At 40.4% G+C, this 25,006-nt stretch overlaps 1 protein-coding gene across 4 annotated transcripts; it reads left to right on the forward strand.

Moving 5' to 3' along the window:
* The first annotated feature begins 1,167 nt into the window (after positions 1-1,167).
* MPP3 (MAGUK p55 scaffold protein 3) lies at positions 1,168-24,987 on the forward strand. Of its 4 annotated transcripts, none has more exons than XM_040087120.1 (19): positions 1,168-1,263; positions 3,990-4,100; positions 5,330-5,448; positions 5,901-5,978; positions 7,968-8,048; positions 8,570-8,707; positions 9,638-9,719; positions 10,528-10,613; positions 12,075-12,149; positions 13,196-13,392; positions 14,986-15,050; positions 16,199-16,219; positions 17,911-17,952; positions 18,366-18,530; positions 19,215-19,295; positions 20,735-20,828; positions 21,573-21,681; positions 22,476-22,598; positions 23,484-24,987. In XM_040087120.1, the coding sequence occupies exons 2-19, from the start codon at positions 4,076-4,078 to the stop codon at positions 23,664-23,666; spliced, it is 1,764 nt and encodes a 587-aa protein (XP_039943054.1). In that variant the 5' UTR covers positions 1,168-1,263; positions 3,990-4,075; the 3' UTR covers positions 23,667-24,987. The 4 variants fall into 4 exon arrangements, with proteins under 4 accessions (XP_039943054.1, XP_039943055.1, XP_039943056.1 ...); XM_040087121.1 differs by having other exon boundaries at positions 23,487-24,987; XM_040087122.1 differs by having other exon boundaries at positions 17,914-17,952.
* The last annotated feature ends 19 nt before the right edge of the window (positions 24,988-25,006 follow it).

A 25,006-nucleotide genomic window follows, 5' to 3' on the forward strand; every position in this document is an offset into this window, starting at 1 on the left:
TTGGTCCTGAGATAGACAAGGGTCAGCGTGAAAAACGCGAATTACTTGTTTTAAAATTTTCGAAGTTTAACAGTCAATAAAATGGCTATAAAAATAGAATTAGAGTGAATAAAAAATTGAACAATTAGGGTTAGGACAATACGAGACAATAAAAACAAAGTTACAGACGTCTGGGTGCCTCCCCGCGCAAAACAGCTCCAAAGAAGGACCCCCGTTAACAAAGGATTATCTCTTAAAAGCAATAGCCTCTTGAATATTCATACATTTCATACATGATGCATAAATTCCATTCAAACAAAGAATTCTCTCTGGTTAGTGTCACTTTTTGCCCTTAATCTCTATGGCGTCTTCAGGGCTGAGTGCGGCAGAAGAAGTTGGTCTCTTCTGATAAGGAAGTCATAAATTCTTTTTCTCTGAAAGATTTACGTTTTCCTGTGGCTGGTATAGATAAAAACTACATTTTAACTACAAAACCACATTTACCATACTATCAAAATATTAATACAACATTACTAATCAATACAACACGATACGTATAGTAAATATCTTGCGTAGAGCCATATAATATGCACTTTTCACAGTCAGCACAAGGCTGATCTTCTGAACTTTGGGGTAAAATGCCAGGTTCAAAGGGGGATATGGGCTAGGAGACTCGGGAATGCGGCACCTTCCTGGTACCTCAGCAAGGAGGAAAGGAACAGGGCAAGGAGTTTGGGATAAAAGGGAAGCTGAGCCCCCGGAAACCCCGAGAGAGAAAACCCCGCGGGCGTGTGTGTGTCTCGGCGGCCTCTCTCCCTTTATTTGAATAAAGCAGAAGGACTCCTCTGTCTCCTTGACGGACATAAGCCTCTAGCGTTTGGGATTTTCCTGACATCCCCCAAGGGTGACTTCAACGAGGGGTCTCCGGAGGCCGGGCCGAGGCAGCGCCCAGCTCCGCCCGGCGCCCCGGAGCTCCCCAGGGAAAGGCGCGTCCGGCGCCGCCAGCTCTGGGGCCAAACCCCGGAGCGAAGCCGGGGCAGTCGCTAACGCTGGAGCTGCGCTGACCACCCCATCTCGCTGCGAACCGCCGCTCCGGGACGATCCAGCCGCTCCGCTGCGACCCCAACGAGCCCGGCAGCCCCGCAGAGCTCGGGGGAGGGAGGGAGGCGTGCCTAGAGCGGCTCTGAGGGCGCATGAGCGAGGTGCGCAGCAGGCTGCGGGAGCTCCGCGGCCGGCGGGGCAGCGTCCAGCGCCGCAGGAGCCCAGCCCGGGCCGCTCCCGCAGGTAACGTGGGCCCGGGGCGCGGTGCGGGGCTGCAGCGGCCATTTTGCGGCGCACCGGGCCGGGCTCGGTGCTGCCTCGGAGGCGCGGCGCGGCGTGAGGGAGCCCGCGGGTGTGCTGGGTGTGCCTGCGGGCTCGGTGCGAGGTCCGGGCTCCAGGCCGGCGCTGCTGGATGTGGGCCCGGAGTGTGCTCGGGAAGCACGTCAGGCAGAGCCGTCTCTTTTGCCGGCGTGGGGGAGGTTCGGTCCGGAACGGAATCTCGCTCCGTAACGCGCTGGAGCTCTTGAGGAGGTCCGGGCCCGCAAGTATCACCCCGGCAGAATCACCCGGGCTCGGTGGAGCTCACATCAAGCTCTGTCCGCGGCGGGACAGCCCGTGCCGGGGCTCTGCCCGGGGGGTGTCAGGCGAGCCCCCGCAGAGCCCGGGGGCTGCGCGCTGTGGGGCCCGGGCGCCGCGCCGGGAGCTGTCCGGCCCCGTGGTGCCCAGCAGGGAACGAGGTGCGGTTCTGTCGTGCTTCGGTCAGCCACCAGAGCAGTGTCTCCTCCCGTTCTAGAGCAGGTTCGGTATCCCGCGGAGGAGCTTCACTCGGGTTTAGACAGGAGGAGAAATCCTGTGTGGCCATCAGCTGTCACCCATGGCCCGATGAGCGTACTGGTGTATGTATCTTCTGACAGAATCGTTAGGGCGATGTAAAATGTTAAACTGCAGTTGCTTTTTGAAAGCAGCTATAGCTTTGAATGACACAATCGGGATTACGGAAGCTTTATGTTGTGTTAGGCTGTGAACCACAATAGGTTTATTCTGGAAGTTAATGGGGATGTGCCAAGTCATATTACGCTTCTGTTTTATCTCCTACTTAGACCCCATGGCGAGCTTCAGTTCAGTTTATTTAGCCCTTTCTAAGTATTAACAGCCCTTTTTCTAGATAAGAAAGATGCTTCAGGAGTTCAGTCTTGGGAGCAGCTGGGCAAGGATATGTGTGAAAAATGAACTAAGGTTTAGATAGATATTTTTAAAGAGGAAAAATGTATTTGAGCCTATTGATACTGCAACGATGAGAGGACAGATTCATGGTTTTGAGACCCATCTTGCAAAATGTCACATTTGCTGGGGCTGACTTTAATACCTCTGAGAGCCAGCCCTGGGTAGGGAATGCTTTTCATTCTTTGGAGTGTTCATTCCAGGCAGTTCTGTGTAATGGGATTTTTACAGAGCATGGAAGATGCCTCTAGGGGAAGCCTCCATTTTAACTGCTGTGCCTAACTGGACTAATTCTGATGCTCCTGAGTTTGCTGTCAGGTTTTTCAGATGCTGAAATGTGCGTTTTCCAGATCCCCATGTGGGCTGTTTTTTCACTAAGAATCTGGAAAATAACTTGGCTTTTCGTGGGGTTTGGTGCTAAATAGGTTTGACTGTAGGAAGCACACATTGTTGCAAAGGTGAAGAATGCAATTAAAGTTCTCTTTCTTAATGATTTGAGAAGATTTAAGTATATGTCCAATGAACTGCCGAAGTCAAGAAACCAAAGCAGTTGCATGAATTGCCCAAAAATTTCTTTTGGCATGAAGTGTGTGGTTGTGAGTGAAATGTTTCATTTCTTCTAAGCAATAGGTAATAAGAGTGTTTAAATAAAGGTGTAGTGTATATATAATGCACTGGAGTAGAGCCCATGAATTAGAGTGAAATTTCAACACTCGGTTCATTTACTTAGAGAACTCCAGTTATGTTTTGATGACCAGATGGATTAATTAATTGTAGTGGTAGAAAATACAGGGTCTAAACCACAGGCAACTATTAATCTTAGTATTTCACTATGTTGTAGCGTAACTCGGGAATCTAGAAAATTCTAAATAAGTAAATGCTCATTTGCCATGCAGTACTAAGGTATTTTCAGGCAGCTAGGCAAGAAAATTTGCATTGGAAGACCATTAAACTTGCTTCATATAGTCAAAATATCAGAGACTTATCTACAAGTGGAACACAAGGAGCATCCTTTCTTTGTATTCAGCAAAGAGTTGAGGTATGTGTGCTGTTATGGAAGTTTATTTTTATGTGAATATTAGTCCAATGAATTTTATAAGCATGAACAATATTGCAACTGCCCTGAAACACAGTATTTCATCTTGGACTGGCAATTCTAGGCATATATTCAGTTTTGCTTTTTAAAAAATTGCTTTGGAGTAATTTGCTCTCAGTGACAAGAGAAATCTTCAAGAGAAATACCTAAAGCAATTTCTGAGCAGTGGAAGTAGCTTTATTTTTTATAACATCCTTAGTACCTGTGACCAAGGTTGGTGGTGACAGTGCTGCCAGCTTTCAGGAGCTGCATCTAACTGTGGCATGGGATTCCTCAGAATCCCAGGACGTGGACATTTCTTTGAGCTGTGCTTTTAGGAAGCCCCAGAACATCTTGTGATGTGGCATTTTCCTGCTTGCTCTGTTTCTGCGTGTGCTATCAAACATCACTTCTCTTCTGTTATTTCAGACAGTTGTTTAGGCCTATTAAAACTATCTATCTTGGCAGATACTCTCATTAGCCTCAGCTTTATCCAAGATACAGTATCGTTATTACATAACCTAGTAGTTTTCATTTTGTTGCTTGCGTAGCAGAACAACTGCAGAACTCTGCTTCATTCAGGTTAAACTGAAAACTTGAAAAATTGCTATTTTTACATGCCTGACATTTTTCTTGCATGCTTGAACCTAGCTATTATGTTTGCTCGTTTCAGAACTGCCTCTGAATCTCAGTCCAGAAAGAAGAAGCAATCCTGTTGGTTTAAATTGAACATTTGTCTCTAAGAGTAAGAACGGAGCCATGCCTGTGCTTTCAGAAGACTCAGGTAACTCAACTGCATGCTTTCAACAGAACAGTGACTGAAATCTTACAATAAAATTAATAAATATAAATTAAAATTAAATTCAAATAAAATAATTCACATAAAATTAATTCAAATTGGAGTAAGATGTAATAGAATTAAGTTAATTCAACTGGAGTTTTTTAGCAATTACCTACAAGAAGGAAGGTGGCGTGTAAAAGGTGAAAACTAAAAAAGTTTGTCAGGAAACAGTTTCCTAAGAACCCTAGGGCACCTGAATATATTCTGATAAACCTGAATATATTCTGATAGGCTGCTGTAGGCAGAGTTGGACCTCTGAGTGTAACAGTGTTTATTAAAGATCAGCCCATAATATATCTGCTGCTTAATGTTTTCTGGACAGGGATTGGTAATATTTGTTAATATTCTTCCTTTTAACTTAGAACAAGTGACTTTGTTCAAGGCTACTTTACTGGCTTCTCCAGTATGCTGCCCAGGGGGAAGTCTTACATATTAAATGATGCTTAGTGTTAAACAGGAGTGAGTTGGAGTCTTTTTGGATCAAAATCCTCTCTAAGGTTCATGGAGAGAATAGCCACAGGAATAGATTTGAACCTCCTCCCCTCTTATATTCTTTTCTAATTTTCATGTTTTGTTTTGGTCTTGACTTCCCTGACATGGTTCACCAGGAAAAAATCTGGCCTTTTTCTGCCCCTGTGTACTGCAAAATTGGGATATTGGTGATTTAACCACTTTTTAGAAAACTAGCCACAATGGAAATCTACACTTGTTCTTTCTTCCTCTGGTCAGACCTGGCTGCTTATATGTGCCTCAGAGGTGGAAGGGGCAGGATAACACTTGTGAGCAAAGTTGCTGGGGAAGTAGAGCTGCTACCTGTGCAACAAAGGAGGTCATTCAGTCATTTTGAGAGTCTGCTGAGGCACTAAAAATTTAAAGTTTGTGAGAGGGAAACAAAGGGTTCTGGAAACAAAGTGTAATAAACATGAAGCGGGAAACGTGAAAGACAATTTTTTAAAAGATATATATTGCTTTGTTAGCTTTTGCCTTAATATGATGCTGTGTTTGCCACTTATGAAGAGGAGTGTTGCAAAATGAGTGGTGGATGAACACAAGATAAACACGAGTCTCTGTGCACACTTGATGATCACCAAGTGACTGTTAAGTCTGCAGTAGAAGGTCCCGTGAGAAAAGCCGTGTACAATGCTTTTGTTCTGTTCTGAATCTAAATTTAGGCTTGCATGAAACTTTGGCCCTTTTGACATCTCAGCTAAGACCTGATTCAAATCATAAAGAGGAAATGGGATTCCTTAGGGATGTCTTCAGTGAAAGGAGTCTCAGCTACCTGATGAAGGTAAAAGTTTATATTTATTTATATACATTCCCTTTACAGTTTCCTTTTACTCTGTTCCCTTGGTTTACCAACCATTTACTTTGCCAAACTTTTTTTAAAAAAATCTGTTCCGACCAAAGCATGTGTGTGTTTAAGAACAAACATTAATAATATTTGACAATTAGCATATTTCATTCAGAAATTGAATTTTCTGCTCTTCTTGCTAAAATGAAGATACAGTGCCCCATTGCTCAAAAGTAGTGTGAAATGGCTTCATGTTTTCCCATATGCTCCTAAAGTCTTTACAGATTTTCTGACTGCCTGAAACTACCATGAGCAAAAGGAAAAACTAAAAGACTCCTAAAGAAAACAAAAATAATCCTGAGAGATTATTTTTCTGACACATCTCAGGTAAATTTTTTAGAAATTTTTGTATCTCTCTGTAGAAATATCCCTGAATCATCTTTTTTCAGATTCATGAAAAGCTCCGTCACTACGAAAGACAGAGTCCAACTCCTGTTTTACACAGTGCAGCAGGATTAGTTGAAGATGTGAGTAAAAATTCTTGTCTCATCATTTGCCTGTTATTTACGCCTGCTTTTCTAACAAGTCAAAGCTTTGCAGTTGTACTGTTTGTGAACATACTTCTCATCTTCCCCAACTATCTTTGTAATCTGTTGGCCATGATTAATCAAGGAAGAAGAGCTCAAAAATACCAAGTCATTAAGTGTCTAGTGAGGATGGACGCTTTCAGGTAGAAGGAAAGGATGTTATTAATGGCCTTCCTAAGGGAGAGGCTGCAAAAAGCATTCAGTCCTGTCTTGACAGCAGGCTATCCCAGCTGAGCATTCAGTCTTATATTAAGACTTAAAACCATTACAACCCAGGCAGCTTTGCTGTTGGCACAGCGTGGTTTGGGTTGGAGGGACCTTGAAAGGTGATCTCATCCAGCCACCGCAGGCAGGCTCACCTTGCCCTGGATCAGATTGCTCACAGCCCTGTTTATCCTGATTTTGAACAGTCCCAATGCTGGGGCATCCCATACTTCTCTTGGCAGCCTTGTTTCCAGCATCTCACCGTGCAGATGTTCTAGCATCTCACCGCCTTCATCATAAAAAGAATTCTTCCTTATATCCAATCTAAATCTGTTTTCTTTCAATTTAAAACTGCTGCCCCATGTCCTGTCATTACAAGCCTTGGTAAAGAGCTTTTCTCTCTCTTTAAGCCTCCTTTATGTGCTGAATGACAGCAGTAAAGTCTCCCCCAAGCCCTCTCTTCTCTAAGCTGAACAATCCCAACTGTCTCATCCTTTCCTCATAGGAGAGGTGTTCCAGCCCTCTGAGCATTTTCGTGATCCTCCTGTGGATGCACTAGGACAGGTCTGTGCACTGGGGGCTCTGGGGCTGGACACTGCTCTAGGTGAGGGGGTCTCATGAGAACAGGAGGAGGGAGAGGATCACCTCCCCTGACCTGCTGCCCCTGCTTCTCTTCATGCAGGCTGGGAGGCAGTTGTCTTTCTGCAGCCCACACATTGCCATCATGTATCTGGTGTTTCATCCACCAGGACCCTCAGGGCTGGTCTCAATCAGTTCCTCCCCAGTCTGTTCACAGAGCAGAGTCGTGTCTGAGATTTGTGTGTGACACAAAGCCACGTCTGAAGTGAAATTTACTCTGCGTTTGCTGGCTCTTTACATGTGTCTGTTTTCTGCCATAGTGTAGGAAGGGGCAGTGGAAGGTTTGGGAGCTGGAATATCTCCCTTTTGAAAGTCAGGAGACCCCAGTGCCCCACGTTAACATGCAGCACCCCCCTCCCCTGTTCCCACACACTGTACCACCTCTACAGACGTTTTGGCGTTGCTACCTGTCAAGTCATAAGAAATTTCCATCTAAAGAATAGCAGAGAAGTTTTTTATAGAACTGTATGAACTGTTTAGAACACTTAACAGGGTAAGGAAATCTTTTTTGCCTCAACCCATTTTCCCTTCTTCCTCCCTCGCTTGCTTTATCTCTCCTCCCACCCAATCAGCCCAGTGCAGAAGTGCCTCCATTATTTCTCTAATCTTTTATTTAAAAGGCCTGAGACTCCAGGGCATATTTTGGTGGCCAGGTTTTGCAGGGGAGCAAGGGAAGTTATGCTGCATGTTCCACACAAGGTAATACTAGATAACTGCAGAAAGGTTTAAAGTCTTTTATCAAATAATACAAGCACAAGAGTGTTGTTTCAGGTATCATTTGTGTATACCATATAGAATTTAAAATTTCAGAAGTCACTCCTGAAATTATATTGGTGGAATAACTCTTAAAATGCATGTTTAGGGATTATGATTCTGATTCCTAATGCTGTCTTCTCTACTGTCTAATAAAAATAGCTGAAGAAACTTTGGTTTCTTTCAGGTTTCATGCACTGTGGACTGGGATCAGTTTTGATCTGTGCAGGCTACTTTGATGATAGATGTTAGCAAACACTCACAGAAGTGTAAATATATGATCTTGTTTGGCAGACTCCTTTAATTTTGAGGTTGTGAATTTTTATTTTAAAGGTAATAGAAGAGTTGCAGGCAGCACCAGTGAATAATGAAGAAAAGGAGCTGCTTCAGCTGTTGTCAACACCACATCTCAGGGTAAAAACCACACTGGGGACCTTTATGAAATGCCTTTGCAGAATTGTGATAGAACATTTTGTAACAGAAAAGTTATATAAAAGCCTCCCTAGGAGAAAGGAAAAACCTCCTCCAAACTTCTATTCCACTTGGATTTCCTGCACAGACTTTAGGATGTGAAGGAAATTGAAAAGAGACAGCTTTCCTGCATAATGCACCATGCTCTCTTCCATTCCTCCCTTCCTTCCTGTTTTCTGAGGGACCCAAAAAGAAAAAAATAAAAGGATACCTTCTTGCTTTTCATAGTCCACTTAAGTTGGTTTTTTTAGGCTGAGCTTTGTTGTTGCCTGGATTTATTTTAAGTATTAACATATACCAGTATATAGTTTACATGATGGGTAAGGTAGTTGCTAAATCTTTTTTGGAGGATCTGTGGCAAGGGTAGAAAGGGGAGGTTTAATTTTGCTGTAATACTGGAAACATGAGAATGGGAATTGTAGTATTACTCCATTTAATTACTGGTTTTTTTTCCCTTAATGCAGGCAATGCTTGTAGTACATGACACTGTAGCACAGAAGAACTTTGACCCAGCTCTTCCGCCTCTACCTGATAATTTTGATGATGATTTTGATGAGGAATCAGTGAAAATTGTTCGGCTAGTGAAAAATAAAGAACCCTTGGTACATATTAGATCACCCATCTCTAGTCATAAAACTTTATAGTGCAAGAGTGTTATTGTGAGTACGGAGGAGATGCTTGAAGATGTCATCAAACAGCCTTCAGAAACTTGGAGTGTTCTGAAGCTTGCAAAGTAACATAAAAAACAATTTGGTAAATGATAAATGCACCTTCACAATTTTGCATTTAGATGCTTTATGGGCATAGTTTATAATGCCAGTTAGCACAGGAAACACAGTGAAGAAACTGTATATGCTGAAGCTGATTATATGTATTAATTATTTTCATACTGTAGCTAACATTCAATGACTTAATGTATTCACTTGCATGAAAGTCAGTGATGGATGGTGAGAGTATGTTTGATACCTGTATGTAAGCATTATATTGTCAAGGTTCTAATTTCATACAAATGGAAATGGAAGAATTTATTTCCTAAGAAAAAACAATTGTGTTGGGAAAGAAATCTGCTTTTTGTGAATCACACTAGTAGAAGGGAGCAGTGACTGAATTCCTGATTAAAGCTTTATATTGCCAGCAGAGGTAGGAGGAGGAAAAAAAAATCTTAATTACTTGGCTTTTGTTGTTTTTACATATAAAAGTGCTGACTGTATTGTATAGAGATTCAGAAGAGGAAGAATTTGTTACAAGAAGCTGTTTTGCACACTTGAGTGACTTGCTGACCACAATAGTGCAGGAAGTACAAGCACTTAGCAAAGTCAGCAGAAAGGAAGGTGGGTGCACCTTCCCACAATCACTTGGCATGGGCAAAACTTGAATAATGGGGAAAATCATCAGGAGAAAGAGGAAATCCATAGAACAAATTAATTCCAGTTTAAAAGACATAACAGCATACACGTTATTTCACTGGCTGCTGAATTAAGGGCAAATTTCTTACCTTTTTTTTGGGGGGTGGGGGTATGTTTTATTTTCAGGGAGCTACCATCAGAAGAGATGAACATACAGGAGCTGTGATTGTAGCAAGGATCATGAGAGGTGGTGCAGCTGATCGCAGTGGTATGATTGCACTAGTACATTTCTGAAGTTGCATTTGTAAACCTCTGAAGTTTCCTAAGCATGCTCTTGACATTTCTGTATTTCATCAGTAATTTCTTAATCTAATTGTATATGCTTTTTATTAAAATGGCCATTAGGGAAAATAATGAAAACAGAGATGGAAGAAGTATGTTTGAGCTTTAGAAGAAAGCAAAGAATGTCTTTTACTTTTAATCTAGTAGCTTGGTTTATTCAGTGTATCATGTGTTCTTTTCCTGTTTTCTTTACTGAGAAATTCTTTTATGTCAGTTAACAGTAGCTATATATATGACAAGTACAACATTTCTTATTGAACTGGCTAAACAAACCTAAATCTTGTAGAGCTTCTTCATGGCTTGTTAAAAAAAAATTAGTCTAACATTCTTTCTGTGAATATGAAGTACTGATGTCAGTGGACAGACATGTCATTCCTGCCTTTATAATCAGAATCATCCTGATTTCATAAGATTTGGTCACACTCATGAAACTATTTCAGTTTTGCATACTTAATACTGATCCAAATAGTGTTTTTCCAGAGTACCTTGCCACAAATTGCCTGCCTGCATGCTGCTCTCCTTTGAGACTGTGCTGCATGGAAAAAAGTGCCAGAAGGAATAAAGGCAGGAGGCTGTGAGGCACATTTCCAACAAAGGCACTTGGCTTTGGTACTAAATCCATCAGTCTGGATGAGGGAGGAGAGGAAATACATGCTAATGACTTAGGCTGGACATCAGAGGAGTAGTGCTTTCCAGTCTCTAGACCTATTTTAATTTCCTTACCATCTTTTCAGGTCTTGTCCATGTTGGAGATGAACTAAGAGAAGTCAATGGTATTACTGTGCTTCACAAACGACCAGAAGAAATAAGTCAGATTTTGGTCTGCACTGATTTTCATTTCAAGATCTTTTCTGTTTGGTGATCTAGTAGTTGCAGTAGATGATGACATTTAACCATGAGTTTAAAATATAGAGCTAAAAGATGCAATCCCTGCTTGTCTTTGCATTAAGAGTTTTTCTTCTCCCAGTGGATTAGTCTTCTCCTTTTGACTTCAGAAACTTCTGCGAACTGGATTGGTACCAAGTAAGATACAAATACAAAGTTAACGTGTTGCTCTGTCAAGAACTTCCCTTTAATGCTTTGTTTATGACAAGCAAACTGCAAATTATAAATGCATTCCTAGAAGATGATTCATAATGTGGTGTGTTAGGAGGCTGAAGAGAGTCTTGTCCGTGTGTTCAGTGGAGCTGTCAGCCTGTACTTCACCAGCAGATTCCTGGTGACATGAGCAATTCTTGCTTCAAGCTTCTCTAACTTGAATACCCACAAATCTTGGTGGAAAATGTTGTAGCTTTTATGTTTCTTTATCCCTGACTTCCCTCTTGTGGTGTGGTTCCCCTTGTCTTGGTGTGGTGTGGATGTAGGGACGCAGTGAGGAGCCTGGTGTCGCTTCCCTCACCTAATTTCAATTTAGCTCAAATGATCCCAAGTAATGCCAATGACTGCTTGTAACTTGAGGGGTGAGGAGGTGTCAAAACCACTTTGAAACAGTGTGTAAAGTTTTATCTATGGGGATCTTGGGATGCTATTTATCTGTCCTGTGTAATTTCTAATTACATATGTCCCATGTGAGCTAATGCCTGAAGTGTAACACTTTTCCTTTTCGTGGTTTATTCTTTGAAGAAAAGCTACAAATTTTTGTGTTTGCTTTTTAATCTGTGCAGAATTGCAGGCTTCTCAATTTTCTTCAACACAGCTCATCTCATGCAAAATAAGGCATCTAAAACAGATAAAATAAACCCCTTCTGGATTTCTAAAGGACCTAGAAGTGCTTTTTAGTTTACTATAACTAATAATTGTCATCCCCTAGCAAATATTTCTGGAGTGAAAGTAGGTGTTTATTTTGTAGATACTTACATTTCACTCTACCAAGTCAGCCATATGGAGAAAACACAGCAGTATTTTTCAAAGCAGCACTTTAAAATGATTAGTCTGCAAAAATTTAAGTCAGTGTTGTACTAAAAGCCTCAGAAGTATTTCATTTCCTGTAAACTGTAACCCAGAAATTAATGCAATTGCTAAAAGCAAACAAAGGATTTTTAATGCAGGTCTTAATATGTTTTAGCCAAGTAGTTACTGGGGATGTCTCCATGGGCAGGACACTGTTGTGGAGCCCTGGAACATCCTGATATTCTCTGTACTGCAGTTGAATAGTGGATTAGCGTGGTGTGTTGGAGTTCTGAGGAGGAGGCAGCTGCTAGCTCCTTAACTGGAGCGTGAGCAGCCTGCATTGTATCCTCGTCCTGCTTTCAAAGTAAAAAACCGTTTCTGTTTTCCTCAGGCTCAGTCTCGAGGGTCAATAACTTTAAAGATAATACCAGCCATCAAAGAAGAAGATCGTCTAAAGGACAGCAAGGTATGCCGCTGAAATACTGCAGCACATCTCTCCATCTCTGTAAATGCAGCATTCCTGCTGTGCAGTGGGAAGTGCCACAGGCACATCACTGAGCTGCAAAGGCAGGAGAGTACTTTCTGTACCCTTCTGTTCAATAGAATCACTTGCATGACTCTTCTCCTCTCCATCCTGGCACGTGTTCTTTTATAGCATTTCTGAAATCCTGCCTCTTCTCTTTGGTTTTTGTAATTAAATCTAGTGTTCTGCTGTCTCCTCTCACCATGGCAGCTGCAATCTGTCCGTTATCTCTGGGCATTTTGCCACTCACTTGACTGGAAATGGACTTCTCTGCACACAGACCCATCAGCCCACTTCATCTGCCCTTCCTGATCTGCAAGAACTTCATATATATATATATATTAACTTAATATAACTTAATGCTTGACTGGTCCCTCACAAGATTCCTCTCAGTCTCTCTGCTTCCCTGCTTTGGATTGCTGAACTTTTCTTTGAAGCCCACAAATCACTTTCTGAAGTGGTTCTGCTGTTATGTGTTAAATAGTGTTAAGATACAAATCCAAAGTTGAATAGTAGGTTTTGATGCATTAAAGGAACATTTTAAGGACAGTCTTTACAACTGAGCAACTTAGCCATAAATCCTTTTTAGTTTTAAACGTTTTTATTGTTTTCTCCCTTCCCTTATTTTTTTTTCCAACCATTCCTTTGTTGCATTTTGTACTTAATGTAGATTGTGACCTGTGTTTCTTGGAATTTTTGTCTTTTGATTTTCACGTTCCACAGTTCTGATATAAAATTGCTGGGTATGTGGTGGAAAGATGGATCTAGATAGATATAGAGATAGAGATATAGAGATAGAGACATATAAACTGGAAAGGTAATTTATTTTTCTGCATTAGCTGCTAGGTGTCTGTATTTTTGAGTGCTCGAAGGGGGGATAAAGTCTATATACAGTTAGCAGTGTTAGCATTGGGGAAAGCCTTTCAAAGGCAGATACTTGCAGTTCCAGATAGGACAAGAAGAAATGACATGTTAACTTTCTTTTAAAGGTGTTTATGAGGGCACTTTTCTGCTATAACCCCAAAGAAGACAGAGCCATTCCTTGCCAGGAAGCCGGGCTGCCATTTAAAAGACGACACGTGCTGGAAGTTGTGAGCCAAGATGATCCCACGTGGTGGCAAGCCAAACGTGTTGGGGATACCAACCTCAGAGCAGGCTTGATCCCCTCAAAGCAGTTCCAGGAAAGGTTTGTCAGCAAAGATTACAGATTTTTATTTTTCTTTCGTGTGTATATAGTGTCACTATATTGATATTTTGATTTTATTCACAGCAAATGAAGGGCACGGTCATGTCAGGGTAAATACAGCTGCTCAGGGGAAAGTGCTAAAAAGCTTCATCTTCTCCAGTGATAACAAGAAATTTCCTAGGTTGATTTGGGTACTTTGCCATTGTCTTAATGCTTTGTAGTAGCATGAGGGCAGAAGCACTTGCTGAACCAACATGTATGAAATGAAATGTGGAATGACAGTCTCAACCATCTTGGCTTGTGGAGACACTGTATTTCACAGCCTTGTACTTCCAAATAATTGTAATTATTTTGAATTTATGTACATAATATGTGATCTTTCTTCTGGCTCCTAAGAGTATTTAGCTTGGACTGGGATACCTTCTAGAGCTTGAAGTTTCTGTTTTCACAGCAAGACACACGTACCTTCTAAAACAAAAATATCCCTCAGTTCTTGTCTTGACAGTACAGAAGTCCTATATTTGAGAAGGAATCTGTTTTAAGCACTGGTCTCACTTAGTGATGCTTGCAGCAATCACTGTAATTTTCTTCTTTGGATTGTAGGTGTTACAGAGGGGAGGTATCTCACAGTTAAACAGGTCTGATGCTGTTGCTGGCCTGCATGATCTCCATAAAGTTTCTAATTGAGGTCTTGGCTCCAGTGCATGAAAGCTCCTTTGAAACATCAGGCAAATTCTGCCTCAGCAGCTGTTTCCTTCTCCCTGAGCATGCATATATGTCAAAAAATGCTGCTGCACTGCTGCACTGCAGCCTTTTTAATTCTTTACACATTGTAAACGTGTAAAAAGATGTATGTAGTAATATAGAAATTGTTTCAGTGTCTGTTTGCCCTGAGTGACTGTATAAATGCCTGAGCAGCATCTTTTGTCTGTTATAAATATTGCAAAGAAACACTTGGGAAGAAATTGTGGTTTCAAATGCCAATTGTGGTTTCCTGAGGGCTGGATTTTTTGTGCTGGATTGTTGGGGTGTTTTTGGTGCTGGGTTTTTGGTGGGAGGTGTTGAGCAAATAGGAATTGTGATCTGGTTTGTGACTTTAACACTTAAGAAAATTGTACTTGATACTCTGTTCTTACATTTTCACACAAGCTGAGTAACTTGGTTTGTTTACTAGTAAATAACAGAAAACTCCAAATTGATCTGGAAAAAGGGGGATAATTCCTACATATGCGTAGCTGCAATGACTGCTTCGGACAAAGGTTATCTACTTTCCTTAATGTTGCAAAAAAAAAAAAATCATGTGAGCAAAAGGGAAATAGAAAAAAAAGAGATTGATAAACTGTTGATTTCTGTGCTCTGATATATGAAAGCATAAGATGTTTTAGCATCTTCTTTTCATTCCCTTACCAGTAGCAATCTGAGACTGCCATAGTTTTAAACAAAGCCTTTTAAATAGTTGAATCAAGGACATTTTAAATTTTTTAAGAAAAAGCACTATTTAATTCTTTATTTTCCATGCTATGTGTATAACACGCTACAAATTCTCTACAATTCTGAGTTCACATATCTAAAACTGAATTATTTTTTATTCAGACGACTGACTTACAGGAGAACAACAGGCACTCTGCAGAATGCCAGAACTCTGAAGAAACCATTATGTAAGTCTGTTCTGTTCTTTCAGTTTCAATTGATACTAAGTTCTCAGTGTTTTTCTGTTGCTTGAATAATGATGTGTTTGGGTGAATTTCACCACTGATTGATATTTTGAATACAATCTGCCGTTGGTTGGTATGCACAGACACAAGCTGCCACCAGGGAGGATTTGGGTTTGAGCTTTATCCAGTGGTGCTAGTGCCTGTTGTTTTCAAGAATCAAAGCTGGCCCTCTCTTCCTGCTCTCAGGAACATCAGGCCTTACATATTTAGATGCCTTAAAGTTTGCTGGTGTTCACACTTTTTCTATAATTTGAAACTTGAAAGCTGAAAAAATAACCTAATGCATTCTTGTCAAAATTCTTACATGAGTGCATGAAACGAAACTCGTACGAAAATAAAGCGTAGCTTTAAGGAGGATAAAAACCACTGGAGCTGGAAATACAATCTGTATTTCAGGCTTAATGTTACAGGGGTGCTCTTCAGTAGACTTTAGGGTGATTGTTGTTTACAGCTCTGAAGTCTCTGTCACTGGATTATTCACACAACTTCTGCTTGTGAGGAAGTTGCTCGGGAGTGCTGCAAAGCAGAAGATGTTATGATCACCTCAAAATGTGTTTCTGTTGCTCCTGGGTACTTGAGCACAGGCACTGTTGATGCAGGGGGGAGGCTGTGAGTGTGCCAGGACTGCGACCCTCGTGTGGGCAAGGGTTCTGGGAATGGTCCCTTTGGAGTAACAGAAGAAAATTCCTGCCTTTGGTGCAGGATGAGATACAGGGATTCTTGTGCTGCAAGGAGGGAAGATGCTCAATCAAGTTATAAAATAGCATTACTGGTTTAAATGAAGCTTTTCCAAATTAGTTTCCGTTACACTCGAATTAGGAGTGTAAGCATGTAATGAGGGGTGCTGCTTAAGCTTTATCTCAGATGTTTTTGAGGCAATTAAGCTGATAACTGGCTTTAATAACTACATTTCAGCCCACAATTCTTTAATCAGTTGATAAAGTACTGCATTGCAGTACTTTTCTTAAGACAGAAAAGCCTATTAAGCAAATTAAACCAGAAGAACCTTCCTTTCCATTTTCTCTAATTTTGCTCAATTATTTGTCCATCTTTTAATATCATCCCAACTCTGCCTTTCATGCTAACTATAGATGATCAGTCTTCTGACAAAGGTAGGTGCTCTCCTAACTCACTTTCTGTCTGAATAAAAACAACCAATGTATTCTCCTAAAATGCTTGCTACGATTCCAAAGGGAAGAGGAGATTTATTGTTCCTAGGACATCTTTGTGAATTATTATTTAAACTAATCTAATTCAGATTGATGACTTAAGTCATGGTAACTTCCAAGTTTGCTTCCAATTCAAGAGAAAAGATTTGTCTTCTCAGATGCATTTACATGTTCTGTAGGTTTCTGAGTGAGGTTTCAAAGACTTGGAAGGTAAACGCAGTCTTTGTATCTGGTATGTTTAAAAAACAAAGAAATATTGGGGTTTAACATTTTAGGGCACCCCTGTGAATCCTAAGTGATTTGTCTTCATTGTTCATTTGGGCTGTTTTCTGTGTTATTTTCATTATGAGCAACTCTGTTGTGCTTATGCAGTTTGTATGTCATGTACCAGCTGCCTTCCCAAATATCAGGTATTTCCTGTTGAAATCCATATGCTGTGATTTTTTTTTTTTCCCAACATTACAGTTGCTTGTTGATATTCATATTCCAAGCATTAGTATTCCATCAACTTCGATGCAAGTACTGATCATATTCTGTAATTAGAGTACAGCAGTCATGGCCAGCTGTCAAAGCACTGAAAGAGCCTTGAACAGCAGAAAATAAACAAACCAAACAGCTCTGATCTTAGCTGTGGCTTGATGTTAACTGCTGCTTTTATTTTTTCTTAATGGAGGCAGGATGTTTTGGGAGTACACATTGGCATTGCTCGATTACACACCTGCATGCAGCTCTTCATTAAAAAACAAAGCCCTCTCTTGACTGGCACCTTTGGTTAAAGGTTTAAGTGTTATATATTTTTCCTTGTGGTTGGGTTTATCCCATACACCAGCACCTCAAAATGTTTAGAGTTCTGTAAATATTGCAAGGGCACAGGTGCCTAAACGTTAACAAACTGGGCATCCCTCTTCCAGGAGATGTGAGAACTCAGTATTTAGGATTGCAGCTAAGTATCCTGGTTTTATTATGCACACTTTTAGGGGCCTTGGGGGTGGTTGTAATTTGAGGTTGGGGGTTTTTAATATGTTATTTTATATACCTGCATATGACCAAAGCATCGAATCCTTGGTGTTTTAATAAAGTTAATAAGCAATGATAATTTAACTTGGTCAAAATGAAGGGGGTTAGAGTTCATCTTTGTAATTTCTGATCCCCTTTTGTCAAGACAAAATGATAATGAAATACCAGAAGAGGCAATTTTCTTACATAATCATACTCATTTATAAAGCTATTCATTTCAAAAAAGAGCTCTGTGTTTGTGGAGTCTTCTTTTGTACTTCAGCCTGAGTATCATACTTTTACCAGCAGCACAAACCAAATGTCACGAATGCTGAAAAGCATAAACTCTGGGAACTTTAAATACCAGGATATAAAATTCCCTAGCTCAATATCAAAGTCAAGGATTTTTTTTTTCAAATATAAACCACTAGCCAAGGCAAGGTTTTTTTGTTGTGGTTTTTTTTTTTTTGTATCAGCAATGATTATGTTAAAAAAGTATGTGCAAACAATGCAGGATATAAAATTTCTTTCCTTGCCAATGAGCCAGACTTGTATCACACACAATTGTCTAAGGTATTTCCTTCCTCCCTCTCACTCCCCTGTGCCCTACCCCCACTTCCTTGCTTTTTAATTTACAGAAGACTGCGACTGTGAAGGATATTTCAATGGGCACTACATAGGTGAGTAACCAAAACCCTTTTCTTCTTCCCCAAAACAACCCAGACCCAAAGTGAAAACACCCCCACCAAATAAACCCCCACCTCCACGTTAAAAAATTAAAACTGGACGATTTAAATTCATTTCCCAGACATTTCATAAAATAAATTATCTCTCTGAAGAGGCCTTATCTGACTTTGGCATTACCAGCACTTGGCAGCTAAAGTTCCATGAGGATGATTTTATTATCGATTAGGTTTTCTACCCCATAAGCAAACATTTCTCCTGGAATCTGAGCATATCCGCGCTGATTTGATCATAAATAAAATTTGTGGGAATAATTCACATTTGAAGACAGTAACTTGCAGCTGAGCAAGCTCGAACATCTGGAGAAGTGGGGACATGTCAATGTGTCTGTCTTCTGTTTTCTGCACAGCTGGTTTACGCAGGAGCTTTAGGTTAAGTCGGAAAGAGAAGGAAAACAACGGGAATGAAGGCAAGCAAGCAGAGCAGGCAGATGGAGCAGAGTTCCTGACATATGAAGAGGTCACAAAATACCAGCAACAGCCTGGTGAACAGCAGAGGCTGGTGGTTTTGATTGGTAAGAAAACCCAGTTGGTTCAAAATTTTTCACGTTTCCCCCCTCTTCCCTTATCCTGCACTTCCAGGGGGTTTCTTTAGATGTTTGGTTTGGGGGTTTGTGTGGTTCTGGTGGATTTTTTAAAATGTTTTTTTCTGGGTTTAGTCAGAACTCACACTTTTATTTTAAATTACATTAAAAAAAAACCAAAAAAGGATAAAAACAAAACAAAGAATCAAACTCATCAAGTCCTTCTAAAAATAATGATGTAGGACTATTTCTCATTTCACTTTCCTTTGGTTTTGACTCCAGTGTTTACTTCGGCTGTCAGAACTATTGATGAAGAGGCAGATATTAGAATCATCTAAGAAGATTTTGCATGCAATTTTAATTCAGCTTATCAGCCTTGTGCTAAGCCAGTTTCTCAGGATGCCCTAAAATTCAAAGGCATCTCACAGAACCAGCTGCTAAGATCACAGATTTTCTGATTTAGTGTCTGCCGGGTGATTTTCCAGCAGTTGTTCAAAGAATTAAATTTGTTCCTGATGATCTTCAAAGCAGAATATAGCAGAGCAGGTCATGAGTTCTCTCAAGCTTCAAGCACCCTCCTGAATCGTATTATTTGTGTGAAACCGATATATTTATTTTCTGCAGTGTTTCATTTCACACAGAAATCTATCAGTCAGTTTTATTTTATGTTTTTAGGTTGCTTGGGGGCCAAGTTAAGTGAGCTCAAGCAGAAAGTTGTGTCAGAGAACCCCCAGGAGTATGGTGTGGCAGTTCCACGTGAGTAAAATTTACTGACTCGTGTTTGTGGCATCTTTATTCCATAAATGCTGTCTAATTCATGTTGTGCACTAATGATAATTTGTGTTCTGACTATTGGTTACATGCATATTCTGAAGTACTTAATTTTTTTTTTTTCTTCTCATTGTAATATGCTGTGTTTGCCCTTAATAGGTGAATAAATCATTATGGAACTTGGCACATCTGCACTTTGGAATTCTGTCAGCTCAGTGGGGTTTTTTTAAATTGTGTTTTCCTGCATTTTCTCAGTGTCTGTTTAAAAAAAAACTACTTAATACAGGAATTAAAAATGGAATGTGACTAGCATAGAGAGCTGGTGTGATAAACTAGGATCTTAAAAGTCAACCAAAACATTGTGTGTTTAAAAGAGGGTGATTTTTCTTGAGAGCAGCATTATAGCTGCAGTCAAAAAAAAAAGAGCAGACAGCAATAAACCAAGTCGAAATTTGGGCAAGATTTTAAGTTGTTGGTTTGTGTATGTAGGCTGTTCAAACAAGGGAGTCAGAGTAATAAAGAAGTCAGTGATTCTTGCATGGCTTTGTGGCTAGAGTTACACTGAATTTCTTTTACTGGATTATTTTCTAAAAAAAATATATATATTTTAATAATAGTTATTATTATTTTCTTTAAAAAAAAAAGAAAAAAGGGAATTAACATGCACACAAAAAAAAAATCTATTCTTTATTCCCCAACAAGCTACTTTTTGAATCCAAAAATATTAACATTGAGGGCACTGTTTCTATGTTATTTAAACCTTTTAAAAAAAAGTTTTTCAAGCAGACTTCAGTAAGTTAGCAAAAAAAAATACTCAAATGAGTCATTTTTACTTGAATTTAAACACATACACACACACAAAAAAAGCATACATTACTTTTATGGTCTGGCATAGATTTGTAGAATGATCATCAAAGCTTCTCCTATAGGAATAAGAATTACAGAAAGAAATTACACCAAAAGTAAGGGACTCACATAATTATGCTCACAGTACCTTGGGACACAGCCATCAATATTCTTACACTAAATTCAAAGGCAGCAGAATAGGATTTTACATATTTCCTGGTTTTATTTTTGAGCTTTCCAAGAAAATGAGAGTCCAGAATTCCAGACCGTTAAGTTACTCTGTTTTCTGTAGGATATATTCTGCAGCATCTACCAGGTGTAACAAGGATGCTTCCTTAATTATTTTTTTTTGGTCAGTTACAGCACTCCTGGGAGCAAAACAATTTCATTTTTGGTCATACAATATTTGAGATTGAGTTTAAAAGGAAATTACGTGGTCTGATTGATATTTTGTTCGTTTGAATTTGCCACTGTGTAACTTTCTTGTTCCAAGTTGTGAAAATGTGACTGGAACTAAGTAGAGAAAACTTTTGCAAGGGCTGATGTGTGTCCAATGTGTTGCTTCCCTTCTCTTCTAGATACAACAAGGTCGAGGAAAAGTCACGAGAGAGAAGGAGTAGAATACAATTTTGTTTCTAAGCAATCATTTGAGACAGATGTGCAACAAAACAAGTGAGTTAATTTGAAAATACTGGTAGAATTGACTGTTTAAAAATACTGCTTGTTCAGTTTTACATCACATGAATACCAGGTGTACATCACATAAATACCAAACTCAGGTGACAGCTGCATTAGGAGGATTCAAGTAAAAAGCTTTTTATTTTTTATTTTTTATTTCCAAGTAAAAAGCTCTTTATTGAGCCTGGACTGTTAGAGCAAACTCAAACATTTAGCTGGAAGCAATTTAGTAATAACATTACTAGGAGGATCCTGAGTTAGAATTTAAACCTGCCTAAGTCTTATGATTGGTCACAATTGAATCTGGTGAAAGTAACAGATGCTCAGTTGGGCCTGCTCACTCTCTGTTTAATATCTTGGGTAAAAACTTTTATTCACAAGTCTCCTTGAAAGCAGCGCTAGCGTGGACCTGTGGCTATACCAGACTTGCTGTGAGCATGTTTCCTCAAAGTTCAGATCTATACCAGCCTCCCAAAGGATGGGAGAATTGCCAGCTTTGCTCTGTTTTCTGTGAAAAATATCCTTTCTTCTTCCCCTTTTTGTCAGTAGTGCTGATTAGTTATTAGTGCTTATTAGCTATTAAGTGGGAAAAAATGAAATCCCTGCCCACCCACCCCCAGTTTTCTGCCTCTCTCCTCCCTCTTTGCTGTGACTTCAGGAAACAGCTATCAAATGTTCCAAGTTAAATATCCTTCTTATTTTTTGTAGATGGTATTTAAAAATGTATTGACTTTTTAGATTTGTGGAACACGGAGAATACAAAGAAAACTTGTACGGTACAAGTCTGGAGGCAATCCGGTCTGTGATGGCCAAAAAGAAGGTTTGTTTGGTGGATGTGGTACCTGAAGTAAGTTCTGCAGCTTATTTTAAAGAATGCAAATATGATTTACTGCTGCCTGAGCAGAGCAGGGCTCTTGGGAAAGCATCCTGGTACAGCCTGGATGTCTCTTTAGCAATCCTCACTGTGGGCCTTTGCCCTTGTGCATCCCTATCCCAGCCTGCTCAGGTCCTAGAGAGAATATTTGGAACAAAGCTGGTTTTTTTCCATTCTAGTTCTGATTTTAAAACCCCTGACCATAGCACACCCACACACCCAAGGCTATCATTTGTAGGATCTCAAAGATCCAGCACCAATTTTGGGGTGCAGATGGGGGATACAGTAACATCATGAATCACCCCAGCACATCAGCATCAGTCAACCTGCTCTTAGTACCTCCATGCTGTGAGTTAATACTTAAAGTTTTGATCCAGATTTTGTGACTGGGCTAGGAAAAGGCTTGTGGTACCACCTCAGATGAATTCCAAGTTTAAAATTTGTGCTGTTTGGCTGCTTAGGTGAAGCAAACTGTAACTTGCCCATGAAGTCAGGGGGTTTTTATGCTCTGCTCTGTGTTTTTTGCCATGTCCTTGCCCCTTGGAACCACAGTGCTGTTCAGGCCGTGCTCCGTGCACTCCTGTATGCTCGGCAGGACACTGGCATGAGCCTTTGAAGAGGAAAAGATTGCTGTGGTCAGATGTGTGGGCCACAGGATTCACCCCACGGTGTGTCAGCCTGTACCAGTGGAATTACTGAAACCAGTCTGAGTCTATCACTGACATGTAGCAAAAAGAAGTCTGATCACAAAAATCATCTGTTCACAGGCAGTAAAGCACTTGAGGACTCCTGAGTTTAAGCCTTATGTTATCTTTGTGAAGCCTCTTATTTCAGAAAAGAAAAAACATGTCTTAAAACCTCACATGGCAGAAGAAATCTCATCCCCTCTTGTAAGTATTCTTCTTCTAACCTCTTCTTTTTAGACACAAAAGAAGAATTTGGGCTAGCAGTTCTATTCCATGCAAGAACTCCTCTTCCACAAGAGTTAAAGTGGGGCACTAAGTAGGTCCTGTAGCCTTTCAGATGGAACTTCAGCATGGAATTGTTAATTCCTCATAAACTCAAGTTTAAAAGTAACATGAAGCCAAGTTCCAGTCTTCCATGTGCCTCAGGGTACTTCATCAAGGCTGCAGCAGGGGAAGCTGCTGATGAGCTCAGCTAAACCAACAATCATTTTACGTTTCTGATGAGCAGCTCCATCGAATGGTAATGGCAGCCAGCTATTTCTTATACCCCCAAAGTCACACCCACACCAGTGCCAGCCCGTGTTTCAGTGGTTTACACAACAAAACACAATATGTGGATGGCTTCTGAGGGTCAAACCTAGATCAGCTGCAGATTGGTGATGCGTAGATCTTAGCAGAGTGCACAAATTCGTCACTTTGGGTAACCTGAACTTAAATTTATGTGTTACAGAACTTGGTAAGTTTTTGTGTAAGCCCTCAAAAGACTGAACTTGGGGCAGTGTATGCAGCATTCCTTTTCACGTTTTGAGGGGTGTGGTTCTCATAGCTTGGGTTAGGCAGCAACTCTGAACTACATAAAAGGAAGTATCAGCATTTTATGTCCCTCCTGTACTTTTCCCTTCCCTGAGGCTCCTTGCATTTCTTGGAACAGCTGCCAGCAGCATTCTGCTCCTTGATGTCAGTTTTAATATCTTCAATGGTAGCAGCTTTTGTTCTCACAGTGAAGACTCACTGTGTTAATACACTTTAAAATGCTAGTAACCAGAAGGAGATGCTGTAAATTTCACACCAACATCTCGTGTTGATCAGCAGGATGAAGAACAGCAGGAAATTATTAATTCAGCAGCATTCATTGAAGAGCAGTATGGCCATTTAATTGACACTGTACTGGTGAAAGAAGATCTCCAGAGTGCCTGTAATGAGCTGAAAACTGTTTTAGATAAACTAAACAAGGATTCATTTTGGGTGCCAGTCAGCTGGGTTAGGTCATAGCTTGTTACCATGGTTAAGGGAAAGACTGTATAAAAATGTTCTGTAAATACATAAATTAGAAAAGGGAACTACGCTGAATTTGCCTCAGAACTGCTGCTCTTACCTAGAAGGCAATAAATAAAAATTGTATGAGGAAAGACTAAAAGTCACAAGCTGACACTGCCTTTCTGAGTCAAAATTTTGAATAGCAGCTGCCATTTAAAGTCCATACTCAGACTAAATAAGCCAATCCAGTCTTTTACTGATCTTTAGGCTGGAAATGGTGCATTGTGGTACAGTGACATTTCACAGAGGGTCCCACACTTCCAAAGCATTTTGTGCTGAGACACTGACAAGATGGAAGGTTTGGCCACAGTTCCTAGCCACAGATTTTGTGGCTGGAGTTAAAACCTCAGAATGAAGTAGCCCTTGGGAACAAGCTCCTTCAGCTGGGTGAGAAGTGTTCTTTGGAGAGTGTTACCCCAGGCCAGTTACTCAGAAGTTCAACTGGCTGGCTGGCCAGCAAAACATTAATTAACAGAAGCATGAATTGCAAATCCTTTCCAGTTAGGCAGTAAAAACTAGGCCAGCTAGAGAAGGGGGGTTTTTATGTCCATCACATTTCCCAGTACTCCAGGTTGTCTTGCACAGGTCACAGGTATTCGTCTGCTCCTCCACAGCTCATGCACACTTTCCCAGTCACAGGTGTAAAACAGCCTGTGGGTGTACCTGTGTGACTGGCCAGCTCATAAAACATAGATTTTTATCGTCTACATGAAAACAACTGCACATGGTTCTAAAATAGGACAGCTAAGCAGTTTCGTTTCTACAAAACATCTCTGCCTGTGCTACCTGGTGGGACACGGCCTTGACACCAATGAACAGCTCCAAAAAGGGCACTAAAAGGAGGAACCACAGGTCAAAATCATCATCCTTCCAGCATTTATGACTACTTCTGTTCCAAGCCTGGTAAAGATTTCCAGAGCATCTAACGGGCCTGAAGAAGAAAACTGTTAGAGGACCTTGTATATATTTGAGGAGACTTGAATCTACAGTATTTTTGAGTTGGTCTTAGGAAGATGAAGAGATGATTCTGGAAGTAGCTGTGCTTTATACTTGGGGGATTTAAGGGGAGAGCATGGTACAGGTGCATGTTAGCTGTAACCAGTTCCTGTTTTTCCTTTGCCTGCTGAGGTTTTAATATTTCCTCTGTGTTGTGCCCTTTAAACACGACCTTTTGGTGTACCAGTCTTGTTCCTTATATCTTAACAGTATGATGTTATTCTTGTTCCATGACATTTAGCAGAAGTAAAGGCTGCATATTAAAAGCACATTTCTTACATACCAGTGTCACTGAATCT

This window comes from Hirundo rustica, chromosome 27, assembly GCF_015227805.2.
Source record: "Hirundo rustica isolate bHirRus1 chromosome 27, bHirRus1.pri.v3, whole genome shotgun sequence".
Classification (NCBI taxonomy): Eukaryota; Metazoa; Chordata; class Aves; order Passeriformes; family Hirundinidae; genus Hirundo; species Hirundo rustica.